Source organism: Pinus tabuliformis, chromosome 1_1 (genome assembly GCF_031772625.1).
Source record: "Pinus tabuliformis cultivar Carrire ecotype Pingquan chromosome 1_1, CPIR1, whole genome shotgun sequence".
Classification (NCBI taxonomy): Eukaryota; Viridiplantae; Streptophyta; class Pinopsida; order Pinales; family Pinaceae; genus Pinus; species Pinus tabuliformis.
The window spans coordinates 612,526,966-612,544,966 of record NC_142297.1 but is presented as its reverse complement, the minus strand read 5'-3'; the positions used below and the strand labels follow the sequence as shown (position 1 = coordinate 612,544,966).

The following is an 18,001-nucleotide window of genomic DNA, read 5'->3' as shown; positions in this document are numbered from 1 at the left end:
TTTATCACTGGCATGCACCACATCTTGTGTCCTCGTCTTGGCTTTGTCTTCTACTGTTTTCATTTATGTTCTATCTGCATTTACTGTCATGTTAACGTGATTGCTAATCTGGAAATTGATACTAGGCTAATAAGAAAAATTGAAGTAAATTTCTCTTAAGCATAAACATACCATTGTTATCTAAAATTTATAGAAAGTTTGTCTTGGAGGTGTCCTCCAAAGACCCATCCTCCTGACAGATTCCCAAAATTCAATCGGAAGAGACTTTGTGCTTTAGAGAATCAAGAGTAATTCTTTCTTAAAATTGATTTTGACAATGCTTATCACAAGGGTGATTGCTCTTTCATCACAGATATGCTCCAGCTCCTCGGTTTTGGCCGAAAGTATGTTGGCATGATGTAAACTCTATTTTCTACTGCTGCAACTTTTGTTTAAGTGAAGATCAATCTCATTGATCACATGCCTCTTCATCACATAGGGTTGCACCCTTGCCCATAACCTCTATGTTGTAATAACTGATTGTTTGGGGTATTTATGGGATTTAGCAAGGCTACAAGAGAAATTTTGTAGTATCTATATCTTGCATGGGTTGGAAATGATCAACGGTCATTTTTCTGATGATTCATTTCTTTCGATATGTTTGGATCAAGGTTTGTTCCATTCTACTGGGGCTTATTTAGATTGTGGGCTAATAAGAAAAATTGAAGTAAATTTCTCTTAAGCATAAACATACCATTGTTATCTAAAATTTACAGGAAGTTTGTCTTGGAGGTGTCCTCCAAAGACCCATCCTCTTGACAGATTCCCAAAATTCAATCGGAAGAGACTTTGTGCTTTAGAGAATCAGGAGTAATTCTTTCTTAAAATTGATTTTGACAATGCTTATCACAAGGTTGATTGCTCTTTCATCACATATATGCTCCAGCTCCTCGGTTTTGACTGAAAGTCTATTGGCATGATGTAAACTCTATTTTCTACTGCTGCAACTTTTCTTTAAGTGAAGATCACTCTCATTGATCGCATGCCTCTTCATCACATAGGGTTGCACCCTTGCCCACAACCTCTATGTTGTAGTTACTGATTGTTTGGGGTATTTATGGGAGTTAGCATGGCTACAAGAGAAATTTTGTAGTATCTATATCTTGGATGGGTTGGAAATGATCAACGATCATTTTTCTGATGATTCATTTCTTTCGATATGTTTGGATAAAGGTTTGTTCCATTCTACTAGGGCTTATTTAGATACATTTTGTTGCACTTCTAGGGTTGTGGCTAGTATAGGAAATCTTTCTATCCAATTGCATCCCTTTTCAATCTGCCTGTCGTTGAAAAGTTTACCATGGTCTTGAAAACAAATTTACAAATGTTAAGCTATGATTTGAGGTAAGATAAATTCATTTTTAACACTTTAGCCATCTGGATAATTTTATATGGTTGTGAAGTTTGGTATGTAGTTTTTCCTGTGAGACTTGGAATCAATTTCAATGTTCCACCAAGATTTTGGGATGAGGGGATGAGGCTGTTGGGATATGCACAAGTGGGACATGTGGGAGTACCCTCAAATTTTAGGGAATTTTAGGTGGTACGGGGGGACGTCGGGGTATATAATTATTTTCTTTTTTAATATATATATATATATATATATATATATATATATCAAATTCATATTCAATAATGGAAGCATAAATACTAATTCCATATGATAAAATTTGGGTAGCTTGGAAGGTATGTCCAAGTGGAACAAACCCACAAAAAGGAGGCTAGTGGGCAAGATACCTAAGTGTTGAGGGTTTTGGACCCAAAGTGGTGGGCTTGGAACCCAAGGATATGAATTTAATATTCTAATTTGTGTACTGGGGTCTCTTGAAGGATAAAGAGGGTTCTAAGTCACCTATTAGAGAGTTATAAATATAGGCCAAAGGAGAGGCCTAGATCACAAGGAGATGGACTTCATTTGTGGAGCAAGAGAGACCTAGAAGGAGACAACCTTAGAGAAGTGGCCATGAGTCGATGTATGGTTTTTTGGGGAAGCCGAGTTGTGTTCAAGGAGACCAAGGATCTATCTAGCAAGGAGGGTCGAGCTTCTGTGGAAGGAAGAGACCAAGTTTATGTTCTGGTTATAAACCGCAACCAAGGTTTTATTGTGACAGTGGGTTGAGGGCTAGGAGATGCATGACAAGGGCATGAGGATCTATTGACAAGGCTAAGAACAAAGGGTCGACTTTGTGGAGAGGAGGCCACAATATGATGGAAAAGGTCGCAACTTGAAGTAGGGGATCTACCATAAGTTAAGGGTGGTTGTAAACTAGAACAAAGAAGGCCAAGAGTCCTAAGGAGCTCACCGAAGTTGTTGTAGAAGGAATACGAGGATGAAAAAGGGAATTGAGCATCTGGTTGTAGGTGTGAAGGAGGCCTAGGACAAGCCACAACCCAGCACAACTTGACCAAGGGCATGATCAGGGCCTTATGGGGGTTGGCAGAGGCTGTTACAGCAGGTCGTGCATAGATCTATGTTGGTTAGTGGCTGAACAAAGGTTGTTGTAGTAGGCTATGTCTAAGAGAAGTCAGATCAAGGCTGCTAGGGTAGGTCGAGGCCTACAACAAGTGGCAACAAGAAGTTTGTTAGCTGATCAAGGAGCCAAAGGGTTGGTAGAAGGCTACAAGGTAGCCATAGGCCTAAGGGAGCTAGCCTAGGCTACATGGAAGCTGAATAGAAATCTAAAGGAGCAGAGTGTGGACAAAAGGAACACTGTTGTAGCCAAATTACAAGAGCTACAACAAGGACAAGGGTACTAGAGGTTGATAGTTGGTTGCAAAGGATAACTGGTCAACTATAGTGTATTGTTGTAATATCCCAAACAAAATATTTGACTATTTTGCAGAAATCTAACAAAACCAGAAGTTTCTCCATAAAATTATCATTCCTTTAACAGAAAATTGCCATGTAAAACATAACCAATAGAGTGCATGCAATTCAATAATAGAATGAGCAAATATAATCTCATTTTTCATTAGAATAAATAGCTAGAAAGAGTGTACATGATGATACAACTGAAATAACTAAGATAGATAATATGCTCGCCAAAAATAATATGTTCTAATGTTGAAACTGATCCTCCAAAATTGAACTGAGATGCAACTACTAAGCTCTTTTGTGAATTTTGGATGAATTCACCAAGGGGAGATGGGTACTTGCCCAATCTCACTAAATCACCCAAAGGTTCCGTTATGGGGCTATAAATGAAGTAGAGAACTAGGTTATCAAACCTCTCATACAATAAGAAAGATCAAATCCAAGATGTCTCCTAATGGCCTCCTCCTCCTTTTATAGATTTGATGGACCTCTCTAGAACCTCCTATTTTATTATTATTTTAATCATTGAGCACATTTCCCTCTTTTTATTTAAGTTAAAATATCTTTTTAATGTGGGAAAATGGTAAATTGGCCACCATGTCTCCCCAAGCCACTAAAAATCACTTCTACCCATCCCATCCTGTAGATATTCTCGTTCCGGTCCCAATGAGCTATTACACTTAGGTGTTCCATCAAATAATCTTCCCGAAATGCCACGTAGAGCACAATTAATTAAGTTAGGCCCCATAATAATGCTATTTTTTGAAAGTTGTCGGAATGAAAGGAACCGAAAGGCAAGTTGTGTGGATGATAGAATATGCCAAGCGAATGCCATCGAATCCCATAAAAACTCCTCAAAACTCCCCTTGGACCCTTGATGATGTAACCTTGCTCTTGCGGCCTGGCCATCACATAACATGGAAACCCATCTTGGCTGTACTATAGGGGAAAATAAAAATGGGGAGATGACAACTATGGGATAAAAGAAGGAAGCCCAGGTGAGTTTAGTATCCTACTGATTTTATTTATTTGTTTGGAAGATGAGGACCTCGTTGTATTGGTTAAATGACTGATTGTGTACGCATTATATCAGGGTTTGTAAAGGGCCATGTTTCCTGGTATGAGAGCCCTAAGGTTTTCTTATTGATGAACTAATAAGGAACGTGTTTGGGCCATAAAATATTGTGTATTGTTATTGATCTCATTTTCGTTATATTTCGTTGTGCAAAGTTGTTTAAGCTTGGGCATCTCTAATGTGTTTGTGTTCCTAGCTAGGGCATAGACTAGACCTAGGGTGCATGGAAATTTCAGCACCATACCCTTGTACATGACAAAATCCAATGGAAACATTGCAATCCCCTCCATCTTGAAATCCTAAAAAACTGTTAAGTTTGTTGGATTTTGATTGAGATCTAAAATTCTATTTTCTCCATATGAAAACCAATGAGGTCGAAACCACTCTCAAACATCTTGAGTCATTTCATGGTAATGTTAAAAATTTAAGTAAAGGGATGAAAATGAAAGATAAAGGAGAATGTCGCTTTTACTTTAAAAATTAGCATTACCATTGATTACATAGCATTAGTAGGGCCCTAAGGTTGAGTATTAATCATCCCCACTCATAAATCATTATTTTCAAACAATATTAAGGGGGGGATGCTTAGCCCTTTCTGGGGGGTGACACAAGCACCCCTTTTGGGGAAACACGTCCCCCACATTGGGGAAATGTTTCACCCTTGTGTCTCCCCGCGTCTCTCCAAAAGGGCGACAAGGGGAAATGTTTCCCCAAGCGACCCCTCGTCCCAAGTGTGTGAGAAGTATGAGGTGCATGCATTATTGATTTGGGGTAGCATCATATGTTCTCTAAGCCTCAAATTTTGCAGGGAGGCTTGGGCACATGCATTCCAAAGAACCCAAAAACCATTTTTGGAAATTCCACCCAGAGACATTTATATTAAAATAATTAATATTTTTAATGGAGCTCCTAAGTGTAAACTTAGGAAAATTAAAATATTAATGGGTATGAATCTAATTATGGGTGAATCTTCTAGAAAAAGACATAAATAAAGTCAAAATGATTTGAGCCTTTGATTAGGAGTTAGTCTAGGTCGTTGGTTGTCCAATAGGAAGATATAAGAAGGGGCTTGAGGGTCATTTGGAAAATACACTGAGAGATAACGCCACTTTGGTGCAGAATTGAATGAAACAACAAGCAGATCAACATCACAGTGAAATAAGTTTTGATGTAGGCAATTGGGTATTTTTATGGCTACATTTCAAGCAAGCTATTTATGAGAAGGAAGTGTTGGCAATACTACATGCACTTAAGAAATGGCGACCTTACCTAATGGGAAGACATTTCAAGGTAAAAATGGATCAAGATAGTCTTAAATACTTTTTAGAACAAAGATTATCTTTAGAAGAACAGAAAAAATGGGTCACAAATATGTTGGGTTATGACTTTGAAATCATCTACAAAAAAGGGTAGCAAAATGTTGTTGCAGATGCACTCTCAAGAAAGGATGAGGATGTGGAAGCATTGTGTTGTGTTATTTCTATTATCCAACCAGATTGGATAAACGAAGCGAGGGATGAATGGAAGAAGGACAAAGAAGTGTGGCCACTCATTCAAAAGTTGCAGAAGATCCCAGTTCAAACAATATTGCTAGAACTTGACGATGAAGGAAAAATCATATTGGAACCTGGATCAATCACAGAAACAAGAACCCGACAGTTACGAAATCGATCAATTTCAGAGTATCTCATCAAGTGGAAGAACTTACCCGCCGAAGATTCCACATGGGAGGACAAGAATTTTATACAGAAGCATCAAGAACTACTCAAGCGTTGAGGACAACACTTTTTGAAGGAGAGGGGCATGTTAGGTCCCTATACTACTAGTGTAACTGCTTATTGTTATTAGTACAACCCCCTTATTATAGTGTAGGAACCTGCGAGTGTAGGAATGCGCTAGTGTAGGAACAAGTGGGTGCAAGAATGCATGAGTACATGAACTCGCGAGTGCAGGCAACATGAGTGCCGGGGTTGCTTATGGAATATCTCTGCCAGATTTTCTCATTGTTTGGATTGTCAGTTGGGCATCCATAGATGTACTCAGATTTCACTGCTGCATAATAAAATAAAACCCTCACTGCTGCACTAGCTTTCCCATGTTGGGTTTTTCGGGGGACATTTGTCCAAAAATAATGGTGTCCTATGTGTTTGTATTTCCTTGCTCAAGTTTCTATGTTTCAGAATCATATTTAATTTGGTGTAGGTTGCTTCAATAATTTACTTCAATGTTTCAAGAAGAAACCTGAAATAAGTTTGTCATGTAATTTATGATCTAGGTGAAGTAGATTTAGTTGGTTGTAGAAGGATTCCTGAGATTGTTAGATCTAGGAATTTTCACATGGTATCAGAGGTGTTGATGTGAAACATGAAGAGTAGATATAGCACTGAAGCAAGGGCCAACTTGCTGTAGCAAGCAACGGTTTGAATCCCCTGAGGGATTGCGTAGTTCTAGCCAAGAGGGCTATATTTTCGTGGGTGTCTCTCTCTGAGTGAGCTGACAGAGAGGTAAGACTGTCAGATCGAGAATTTTCCAAGGCAAAGGGAACCACGTAGAGCATCAGTGCAGAGCTAGAGGGACACATTTTTCTGTAAGCTGAGTGCTAGGCAGACCATCCGTTGGAAGAAGAAAGCAGATCGCATAGTGAGGGAATACTTCCTCAGTGATTTCTTGCTGAAGAAATTAATATTTCTCATTTGCTGAGCAACAGAGGAGCAACAGATTTACCAGCTCCACCAGGGAGTGCGTCAGCCAGCCTAGAAGCTACGCAGTAAGGAGAAAGAGGGAGTTGTTTGACAGTTTTCAGAGGATATGGAAACCAATGGCTTGAGGGATCAGGACAGGTTGGACGGAGCTTCCAACTACGTCATCTGGAAGGCTAGAATGTACTTCCTTCTAGATGAGCATGCCCTCAAGACGTATGTTGATAGTGTGGTAGTTGTTGCTGCAAATGCAGATCTGTTGAAAAAGTACAGAGCTGAAATGGCAAAGGCCAAGAGGATGATCCTGGATGGAGTCAAGGATCACGTGGTGTGCCACGTTGCAAGCAGAGCATCTGCTAAGGAGATGTGGGATGCTTTGGCCACATTATATCAGATATCTTCTGACTAGTGGAGGATGTACTTGGAACAGAAGTTGAGATCTACGTATGCAGAAGGGAGAACATGTGGATCCATTCCTCACGAAGCTGAAAGAGACCTGTGATGAGTTGTCGGTTGCAGGGCATACACCTTAGGATTCGGAGTTAGTGAGACTGACCCTAAATTTTGTCTCGGATGAGTGGCAAGTCTTTGTCCAGAGTATCCTGGGTAGAGCAACATTGCCTAATTGGGATGAGATGTGGGCAGCTCTAAGACAAGAAGAGATGAGGAGAGCCCTGGTCAAGGTCAAACTTGACGAAAGCAGCAACAGTAGTGGGTCGAAGCCCAAAGTAGAGGAGGAGGATAATGCAACACTTGCATCGAAGGGGCAGTAGGGGCAACAAAGATGAAAGGACATCTCCAAGGTGAAGTGTTTTAGATTTGGCGAGATGGGCCACTATGCATCCCAGTGTCCCTTGAAGAAAAAGGACAAGGATGAGAAGCACGATCCTAAGGTTGCTATTGATTTGGGTAGCATCGGATATGCTCTAGCCACGAAATTTGGTGGAGAGGTTAGGGCACATGAGATCTCCGATACCTAGAAAGGGTTTGGGCGGATTCTAAACAGAACAAGAGATATTAAAATAGTTAATATTTTTAATGGAGTCCCTAAGTCTAAACTTAGGGAAAATAAAATATTAATGTGTATTAATATGAATCTATGTTAGAGTGGTCCAAAAGATATGGATCAAACCAGATCTAATCATAGCCGTTGATTAGGGACTTAATCTCAGCCATTGAGATGTCAACAGAAAAAGTATAAGAGGAGGCTTGAGGGTCACTTGGAGAGTTACACCAGATGATCAGTCATTCTATTTTCTAGAGCGGGGTTTGCTAAGAGAGATAGAATCAGTGATCGGGAGAGCAATTGAGGGGCATTGAGTACAAAGAAACAGAGAAGGCATAGATTGTGCCTGGAGAGTAGCGCAATAGCCAAGGAGGGCCACGCAGAGGTAGCCAAGTGCTGCGCAGAGCACCAGAGGGGCCAGCGCAGCTGACGCAGAAGCTCCCAGAGCTGACGTAGGCCTAGAAAAGCTGACGCAGGGCCAACGTGAGAGACGCATTCCTATTTGGACAGACGCTGGGGTTGCAAAGCAGTTTTGTGCTAAGGAGCTGCTGGAAGGGTTTTCCGGGGTTTCAGCCAGGAGATTTTTCTCAAAGGAAATTCTCTGTTGGGTAGGCCAGTTTCGGCACCTAGATTGTACTCTAATATTGCTTAACAAGAAAGCCCTCAGATAGTTGCACTGGTTTTCCCGCATTGGGTTTTTTTGGGGACATTAGTCCAAAAATAATGGTGGCATGTGGTGTGTTTGTTCTTGTTTCTTTTAGTTGGTAATCTGTAATATGTTGAGCATGCACTGGGGTTTATTTTCAGTATTTACTTTGTAAATAACTTGTTAAAGAAAAATAACTAGGTAGGAATAAATCAGGAAAAGTGCATGAAGGGTTTCTAAACTAATTAAACTTAGAAACTTCAACATGGTATCAGAGGATGATTGCAGATCACAGGAGGGCTAAAAGACATCAGCCGAGCGGAGCAATAGCATCAGAAAGCAACTGTCCCGAGGTGACAAACGCTGTTTCTAGCAGCGCAGAAGCCAAGGAAGTGTGACGCAGAGCCACACAGAGGAAGCTGGGAACTGCGCAGAGCCTCAGAGAGGCCAGCGTTGCTGATGCGAGGGCCAGAGGCTGATGCAGACCCATATGGGGTTGACGCAGAGCCAGCGTGGGGCAGAGAGGGGCTGACGCAGTTCACAGAGAGGCAGTTGCTAGAGTCTAGAAGGCTGCAAAAATATTGCAGAGTGGAGCTGGTGAGGTACTGTAGTCGTAGCAGTACTTGACAGGTCATAGAGCATGGCCATAGGAGTTGTTACCAAGGGTTTCTAGTCGAGGAACCTAAATCAGCAGTGCAGTTGCACAAGACGATCAGAGTAGGGGACATCTCGACAAGCGGCAGAAGGATTTCCAGGAGGGAAATCAGGACTCAGAGGGAGTCCAAAAGAGAAATTCCAAGAGGGAAGTAGAGGAGCGTCATGGCACTACACGGGGTGAGAGACCAAGATAGGTTGGACGGAGCATCGAACTTCACAATCTGGAAGGCCAGAATCTTATCAGTGCTTGACAGGAATCGTGTCAAGAACTTTGCCTTGAAGGTTATGGCTATCCCAGTCGACTCCAATGATAACGACAAGTACGAAGAGGCGATGGCGAGGGCCAAGTGCATTATCCTTGACGAGGTCAAGGATCATGTGGTACCACATATAGCCAAGAAGGAAACGACAATTGAGATGTGGGAGGCTCTCAAGAACTTGTACCAGCATAGTTCTATGCAGAGAAGAATGTTGCTTGAGAACCGGATGAGGTCGTATCAGATGAAGAAGGGTCAATCGATTGACACCTTCCTCGGAGGACTGAATGAGATCCCAGACCAATTGACTACTATAGGAGCAACACCGGATCAGGAGCTTATGGTGAGGACAACCCTGAATGCTATCTCAGAAGATTGGGAAGTATTTGTCCAGAGTATCCTAGGCAGAGGAACTCTCCTACCTTGGGACGAGATGTGGGCAGCTCTTTACCAGGAAGAGATCAAACGATAGTCAAAGACAGGTAGTAGCAGCAAAGGGATCAAAGTTCAGCAGAAGGAGGAGGATGTGGCCCTAGCATCTGAGGGAAAGCAGGAGAAGCGGAAGAAGAAAGATCTCTCCAAGATCAAGTGCTTCCACTATGGGGAGATGTGTCATTATGCCACCCAGTGCCCAAGGAAGAAGAGTAAGGGAGAGTCTTTCGAGACTAAGGCAGTGCCATCATGGGCAGAGAAGGAAGTTTTGATAGACGATGACTTTGCCATGAGTGCACACGCACCACTTGAGCAAAAGTGGGGATACATCAAGCTATAGGCATGCGGACTACATGCGATGAAGGGCAGGATCCTCGAGGTACCTGACCTTTTGGATTAGACCTTGCTACGAGAGCCCTAACGAGGAGTAGCAGGACTGGCTGAGTGGGTAGAGACAGATGCGGATGAAGCGGCAGAGAGAGCTACAGTGCAAGAGTCCCGAGATAGCACAGAGCTAGCAGGCTGCAGCAGTGCGAGAGGCACAGGAATGTTGCACCAATGCAGGAAGGCACAAAGAGGTGTACAACGGTGCGAGATGCAGGGAGGTATTGCAGCAATGCAGAGGTTAGAGAGAGAGCACTTGTCAGCAACAGAGGGAGCTTCAACATCAATGGGTGTTTCTAGCCCAATAGGGAGGTTAGTTGGGAGATCAGTTAATTACTTCTCAGTAACTGAGTTGCAGTGCAGCAGTGGGCAACATGATGGGAGGAGGTGCAGTGCAGATGCAGTGCTGGGAGAAAGGACCAGCAATAGCATGGATGCAGAGGGAGCTATCATACACATGCAGCAGTGGCAGAACCATGGGCAGCAGTAAAGGATGCAACAGTGCAGAGGATGTTGGGCAAGAAGGCCTAGCATCAACACAGGTACTGATGCCGGATGATCAGAGTAATACTCAGTGAGGAGTATTGCTAGAGCACAGTCTTCGCTAAGAGGGAGTGTTGATTTGGGGTAGCATCGGATATGCTTTAGCCACAAAATTTGGTGGAGAGGTTACAACACATGAGATCTCCAATACCCAGAAATGGTTTGGGAAGATTCTAAACAGATCAGGAGATATTAAAATAGTTAATATTTTTAATGGAGTCCCTAAGTCTAAACTTAGGGAAAATAAAAGATTAACGTGTATTAATATGAATCTGTGTTAGAGTGGTCCAAAAGACATGGATCAAGCCAGATCTAATCTTAGTTGTTGATTAGGGACTTTATCTCGGCCGTTGAGATGTCAACAGAAAAAGTATAAGAGGAGGCTTGAGGGTCACTTGGAGAGTACACCAGATGATCAGTCATTCTATTCTTTAGAGCGAGGTTTGCTAAGACAGATAGAATCAGTGATCAGGAGAGCAGCTGAGGGGCATTGAGTACAGAGAAACAGAGAAGGCATAGATTGTGCTGGGAGAGCAGCGCAACAGCCAAGAGGGCCACACAGAGGGAGCCAAGTGCTGCGCAAAGCACCAGAGGGGCCAGCGCAGTTGACGCAGGGCCAATGTGAGACAGAGGGGGGTTGACGCAGTCCAGTTTGGGCAGACGTTGGGGTTGCAAAACAATTTTGTGTTGAGGAGTTGCCGGAAGGGTTTTCCGGGGGTTTCAGCCAAGAGATTTCTCTCAAACTATGAGGTATAGCTGCTAAGGAAATTCTCTGTTGGGTAGGCCAGTTTCAGCACCCAGATTGTACTCTGATATTGATAATAAGAAAACCCTCAGATAGCTGCACCGGTTTTCTCGCATTGGGTTTTTTTGGGGACATTGGTCCAAAAATAATGGTGTCATGTGGTGTGTTTGTTCTTGTTTCCTTTAGTCGCTGATCTGTAATATGTTGAGCATGCACTGGTGTTTATTTTCAGTATTTACTTTGTAAATAACTTGTTAAAGAAAAATAACAAGTAGGTAGGAATAAATCAGGAAAAGTGCATGAAGGGTTTCTAAACTAAGTAAACTTAGAAACTTCAACAGTTGCAGCTGCAAAGATCAAATAGGAGTTTGCCATGATAACCAAGATACCTCCAGGAGGGAGGTGGGTTGATATAGAACTGTATTTTGATAGAGCTACAGATGGGCAGGATCCTTGAGGAGCCCACCTCTTGGATCATCACCTTGCTACGGGAGCCCATGATCAGTAGTAGTGGGATGGAGGAGTTTTCAGTTGATGCTTTGGAGTGTTGATTCAACAGATGCAATGGTTAGTAGCGCCAGAATGTGAGCAGTGCAGAGCAGAGAGGCAACAAGGCGAGGAGGCACAGTGTAGAGCTTCAACTAAGCAGTGGCTTCAGAAAAGGGTGTGGGACTAGCAATAGTCAAGATTTCAGCACCGAGTTGTATCAACGGGATACTTATCTAGTTTTGGGTGTTTTCAGTTGCTTCTCTCAGCAATTGAGTTGTAGTACAAATGCAGTGTTGGCAGTGGCAGTGTCAAAGGCAGCAATACAATAGCAACAATAACGCAATAGTTGGTGGACAACATGTTAGACATCAGCAACGCAGAGGACGATGCTTCAGAGTCGGAGCAGTATACAGTAGTAGTATATTGCTAGATGTGCTCTAAGCCTCAGGTTTTGCAGGGAGGCTTGGGCACATACATTACAAAGAACCCAGAAACCGTTTTGGGAAATTCCACCCATAGACGATTATATTAAAATAATTAATATTTTTAATGGATTTCCTAAGTGTAAACTTAGGAAAATTAAAATATTAATGGGTATTAATCTAATTGTGGGTGAATCTTCTAGAAAAAAACAGAGATCATGTCAAAACGATCTGAGCGTTTGATTCAGAGTTAATCTAGGCCGTTGGTTGTCCAACAGGAAGATATAAGAAGTGGCTTGAGGGTCATTTGGAAAATACACCAAGAGATCGAATTTCTAAAGTGAGAAGTTCTCAGGAGAAAATTATGATCGAAGAGATCTTTTGCAGTAGAGGGCAGGGCAGTGATCCGGAGGAAGATTTCTAGATCCGGTGAGGCAGTAGCAAGAGGTTGAGTTATTCCCAGTGCAGGAATGCGCGAGTGCAGGCAACAGAGTGTCGGGGTTGCTTAGGGAATATCTCTGGCAAGATCCGGAGAGGCAGTAGCAAGAGGTTGAGTTATTCCCAATGCAAGAACGCGCGGGTGCAGGAACTCGAGAGTGCAGGAACGCGCGAGTGCTGGAACTCGCGAGTGTAGGAATGCACGAGTGCAGGAACACACGAGTGCAAGAACATGCAAGTGCAGGCAATAGAGTGCCGGGGTTGCTTAGGGAATATCTCTGCCAAATTTTCTAGCTGTTTGGATTGCCAGTTGGGCATCCATAGATGTACTCAGATTTCACTGCTGCACAATAAAATAAAACCCTCACTGCTACACCGGTTTTCCCAAGCTGGGTTTTTTCCGGGGACATTTATCCAAAAGTAGCGGTCTCCTATGTGTTTGTATTTCCTTGCTCAAGTTTCTATGTTTCAGAATAATATTTAATTTGGTGTACGCTGCTTTAGTAATTTACTTCAATGTTTCAAGAAGAAATCTGAAATAAGTTTGTAATGTAATTTATGATCTAGGTAAAGTAGATTCAATTGGTTGTAGTAGGATTCCTAAGATTGTTAGATCTAGGAATTTTCACATGCACCACACCCTGAGGGATGTGTCCCCGTGGAAAACTGATAAATTTAGCAAATCCAAAATCATTTTTTTACTTATAGGTTTAAAATAAAATGCAACATTGCTTATCCTATTCTCTTGATCAAAGTAGGATGTACTTTTATAATGTCTAAAGCCCTAATAAGATATTTATAATATAACCATAAATCACTAAGGTTGAGCAAGAATAGGCTCCTTTTAATTGCTTATAGAATGAACAGTAACCGCCACAGGTTAAAAAAAATGTCGGGCTAGGGTTTTTGAGTCTTGGCTTAACTTTTTAAACATAAAGGAAGACAATCAAATTAAGAATATTGATAAATATCAAATCTTATATACCTCTCGAGCTTAAAGATAAGATCTGGAGTGACAATGAAATCATTAATGAGAGGATGTTGACATATTAATTTTTTTTATTATCAATCTTAATATGAGTGATCAGAACTAATTTTCCAACATTATGAGATTAAAAAACAAAATATGAATGGTGAAGATTACAACCAATGCTTATGACTTTGATAGTGAAACTAGTTGCTACACTCAGCCAAAAATACTGTTGGATGAATGCATTTGTAAAATTTGTAATACAAAAGAGGTTGAGAATGAAAACTATTTCCTTTCAACATGCCCTATCCTTAAATAATATGATATACAATTTTACATTGTTTCATAACTCAATTAGTCTTAAGACCGAGTAACTTTGTTACTTTCTTTTCCACCATGTTTAAATTTATCAGAACTAGTCTTAGGACCCCCCAGTTTAAGAAAAACATATTAACTTTGATACTTTCATTTTCAGTTTGTTTGACTATAGAAATGATATTCTGAAGAATATTTAATTTAATTTAATCTATTTCTCTGATAGACCTTCTCGGTCTTACAGGACTGTAAACATCACTGTCATCATCAGAACGGATGTTTAAATATCAATCATAAAATATTGCAAAACAATGAAGGCAAATATTTCATTATTATGTCTCTTTTTGCTGATGGGTTCAAAATTTGTCTTTTGGGGTGCCTTTGTAAAATACAGTGATGTATATCGTGGATTTCCGAACAGCATGTTACTATCAGAAGTGTTACGATCCTGACTGCAGAGGTGAGCGCCATAGAAACTAATGTCATGATTTCGTTAAGTTTGAAGACTATCACAAATCTTCGTTTTTTTTAGCAATGCTTTTGCTTTGCTATTTCATCACATTTTCTTGGATTCCCTAACGAAAAAGGAGCGACATCTGGTAGAATTTTAGACATGACATGAAGCTTAAATAAACAAGAAAGAAAGGGTGGAGTTTTGTTCCCCCAAATTTACATCTGGTATAATTTTAGACATGACATGAAGCTTAAATAAACAAGAAAGAAAGGGTGGAGTTTTGTTCCCCCAAATTTACTTGATCTTATTGGCTTTACCAGGTTATCGGTCCCCGTTACGTCCAATACCCGAAGGCACAATTCCTCAGAACTCTCCTATCTCAGGTGTTGAACAGTCAAACAATTATGCAAGGGCTCACAACGTTAACTGCGATCCCCGACTGCCACTTTCTACGACGGACAAAGATAATTTCATAGGTTATACCATTGACCCACCTATGACATCAACCACTGAGCACACAATTAATGAATGCTCTGAGAAAGACATTTGGGAGGATGAAGCATGGTGGCAAGAAGTCATCAGCACTATGGAGGGCATGGAAATCAAGAGGGAACCTTTAGAATCCACACAACAGGTGAAATATTTCTTCATTCCATGCAGATTGTACTGCATTAATACCCTTTCTCTTATCATATCTGGTATTCTGTCTATTACAAGGAAATCCACCATTACTGCTTGGTGATTGGCAATAAGCTGGCACTCTAATTATTAATTAGTGCACAGATATTTGACTATCCATACGTGTTTGTTAAATTTAGATTGAATTCTGTTGCTTCTCAATGTACATCAATGGGTTTTTTATGGTACGAAGCACATTAGTTTTGTAGGTCATTCCACTGAATTTATTTGTGGACTACCCATGAACAGGACCATACAAGCACTACAGATGATGACGTTGATGATGAGTGGTGGATGGCTGCTGAGCGAGAAGCTTCTGAACTTGAGAAATCGATAAGATAGGAGTGGTCCAATAAAGGTTGCCTGAACTATTTTTAAGAATACATGCTTTCAAAAATGCATGTTATCACCTGCTTCATCCCTCGACTGTCTGTTAGAACATACATCTCTCATCTTCTGCTTATTGCAATGTACGAAATGAAATCTTGGTCCTAAACTTTTTAGGCCTTCATATTTAAAGTTACTCTTTTGTCTTTGCCTTCCATCTGCGTAGAACAATAGATAGTTTTGTGTGTTATCTCTTATGGAAACATTAATATATTGCTGTCACTTGCTAGCTTCATTCCATATTTTGGAACTGAACCTATCTTGCTTCGACTGTGTGGCCTATTTTGTTTGGTAGTCGGGCAAGCTGTCTCAGATTTAAATCCTTAAAATATTTAAGTAAAGTAAAACCTAAATAAATTGAAATTAATAGATTTTTGGAAATTTCTATCAGATAAATGATGCATTTTACGGATACACAATAACGAGAAGAAGATACTTTCATGATATTATAGTCTATCCTATGGTGGGAGCCATACATTATTACATTATGAATAGGTGGTATAACTCAAGTCATAACCCTTAACAGATGACTAATTAATTTGCCATTAACTTAATTTTATTACACTGAAGCTCTTTTATAATATAAAGTATTTTAATGAAAAACTTTGGTCCTTATAGAGTTGATGATTTTACTATCTGAGTTTGGTTGACAATTGGCTTCCGGATTCATCGCATGATATTTTATGAGGAGGTTTTTATCAAGTTGACCATGTTGGAAAAATTGATCATGCTGAGTAGTAATCTGTAGGAAATGAAAAAAACAAAACCTATGTAATTGATTATTATAATGTATTTATTTTGATATTTTTTAATGATTATATTATGGGTAAAAGTATGAAGATGAGTTACATTTTTAGGTTAAATGTGGTGATGAAATTTCAAGTTTTTCTTATTTTATTGAATTGAAGTGCTTAAAATTCATATAAGCACTTGTGAATTTGATACGGAGTAAAAAGATAAATTGTAGAGAATTTTATTGTTGTCCTAATGATATTTTTTTGCAAAAATATTTAGTGTCATATTATATGTCAATTTTCCATTAAATGAAATAATTGTCCTTGCAAATTTTCACAGATATGCATGTATGCATGTGTTCAGGTAACATAACTTACATAACTTAGTCTAAACAATGTAATTTTTAATATATATGTGTGTGTGGGTGAGCATGGTCTATAAGGAGAGCTACGTTTTTCATATATATATATATATATATATATATATATATTTATATTTTTTTTTTTTTGGTGCATTTTTTTTTTTGTAACTTAGTTTAAATAGTGTAATTTTTAATGTGTGTGTGTGTGTGTGTGAGCATGATCTACAAGGAGAGAGCTACCATTTTCATATTAAAAATTTATTTTTATGCAATTTTTTTCGAAGTACGGAAGGTTTTTTCCAACTATTTTAATAAATTGAAAAACCAAAAGTATTCTTTTGAAGAGGAGTGGAAGATAATGGTAGTTTTTGAAATTTTTTCGCTGCATTATGTTTAAAAAAATTAGATGAAAAATATTATATGAATTTGAAAATGTCAAATTCATATGCCATTGGATAGAAGATTTTTTCATGAATCCAACGTAATCAACTCCACCACGTGAGAGCAAATTTAGCCCTAAGTCCACTAGGGTAAAAATGGAGTTGCAATTTTTTTTGTAGAATGGGTGTTGAAATTGCAGATTTTAGGACTTAAAATGCTCGCTTGATTGATCGAGCCTTTAATGCGGATAAGTTTAGCCCTAATTCCGCTAGGGTACAAAATGGAGTTGCAATTTTTTTTGTAGAATGGGTGCTGAAATTGCAGATTTTAGGACTTAAGATGCTCGCTCGATCGATCGGGAGATAACAGGAGCTCAATCACTCTAAAAAAAAAAAATCTAAAAATCTAGAATTAAATTTTTACCTCATTATAAAATTCCAAAACTTTTAGAATTTTTGTTATAACATCGTGTAAAAACCTTATTAAATTTAATATTAATATTAAAATAACATTTTTTTTATTATATTAAATTAAATGATAAAATAGTATCATATAATGTTGGACACTTAATCCTCTATGGGTTAGTGTGGAAGCAGAATAGACTAAGGAAATCCAAGAGACCTTGGGATGTGGAACCCAGTGGTCACACCATGTACTATAAATGTATATCATTTGTTAATAAAAAATGTACTCTCATGTTTTATCTTTCATGCTCTTTCTGCCATGTGTGTGTTTAACATGGTATCCAAGCGAGCGATCTCCTGCCCTGCTCAAGTATGAGCCGCTTGTTTTTCTGTGGCCTTTATGTGCATGTCAGTCCTACACCTCTACCCATAATTCTGAAATAGTAAAATTGGCGTGCTAGGTCTGCAAATTCAAATGTTTTATATCAGCTTGCGTTACCAGAGAAACCTTTTTCACTCAGCGTTATTTGTGCCATTTCTGTCATTTCCATCGCGATAAATTTGCTCGATTCTGGCAGCACTGCCCTATCCAAAGAATAAGCTATTGACTGTTTACAACACTTGACTTTGGGCCATGCGTCGAACGATGGTCCTCACAATTTATGCGTT

General features: G+C 39.8%; 1 protein-coding gene across 3 annotated transcripts in view; it reads left to right on the top strand.

The window, feature by feature from the left end:
- Positions 1–15,689, top strand: part of LOC149214773 (DNA primase) — a 344,533-nt gene extending 328,844 nt beyond the window's left edge. For 2 of the 3 annotated variants that reach the window (XM_089390964.1, XM_089390963.1), the window contains 3 exons: positions 14,327–14,392; positions 14,707–15,020; positions 15,314–15,689. In XM_089390964.1, coding sequence (XP_089247090.1) covers positions 14,327–14,392; positions 14,707–15,020; positions 15,314–15,406 — 473 coding nt within the window. In that variant the 3' untranslated portion in view covers positions 15,407–15,689. The remainder of the gene's footprint in view (positions 1–14,326; positions 14,393–14,706; positions 15,021–15,313) is intronic. The other variant, XM_089390965.1, reaches the window with a different exon arrangement.
- Positions 15,690–18,001: the final 2,312 nt, after the last annotated feature.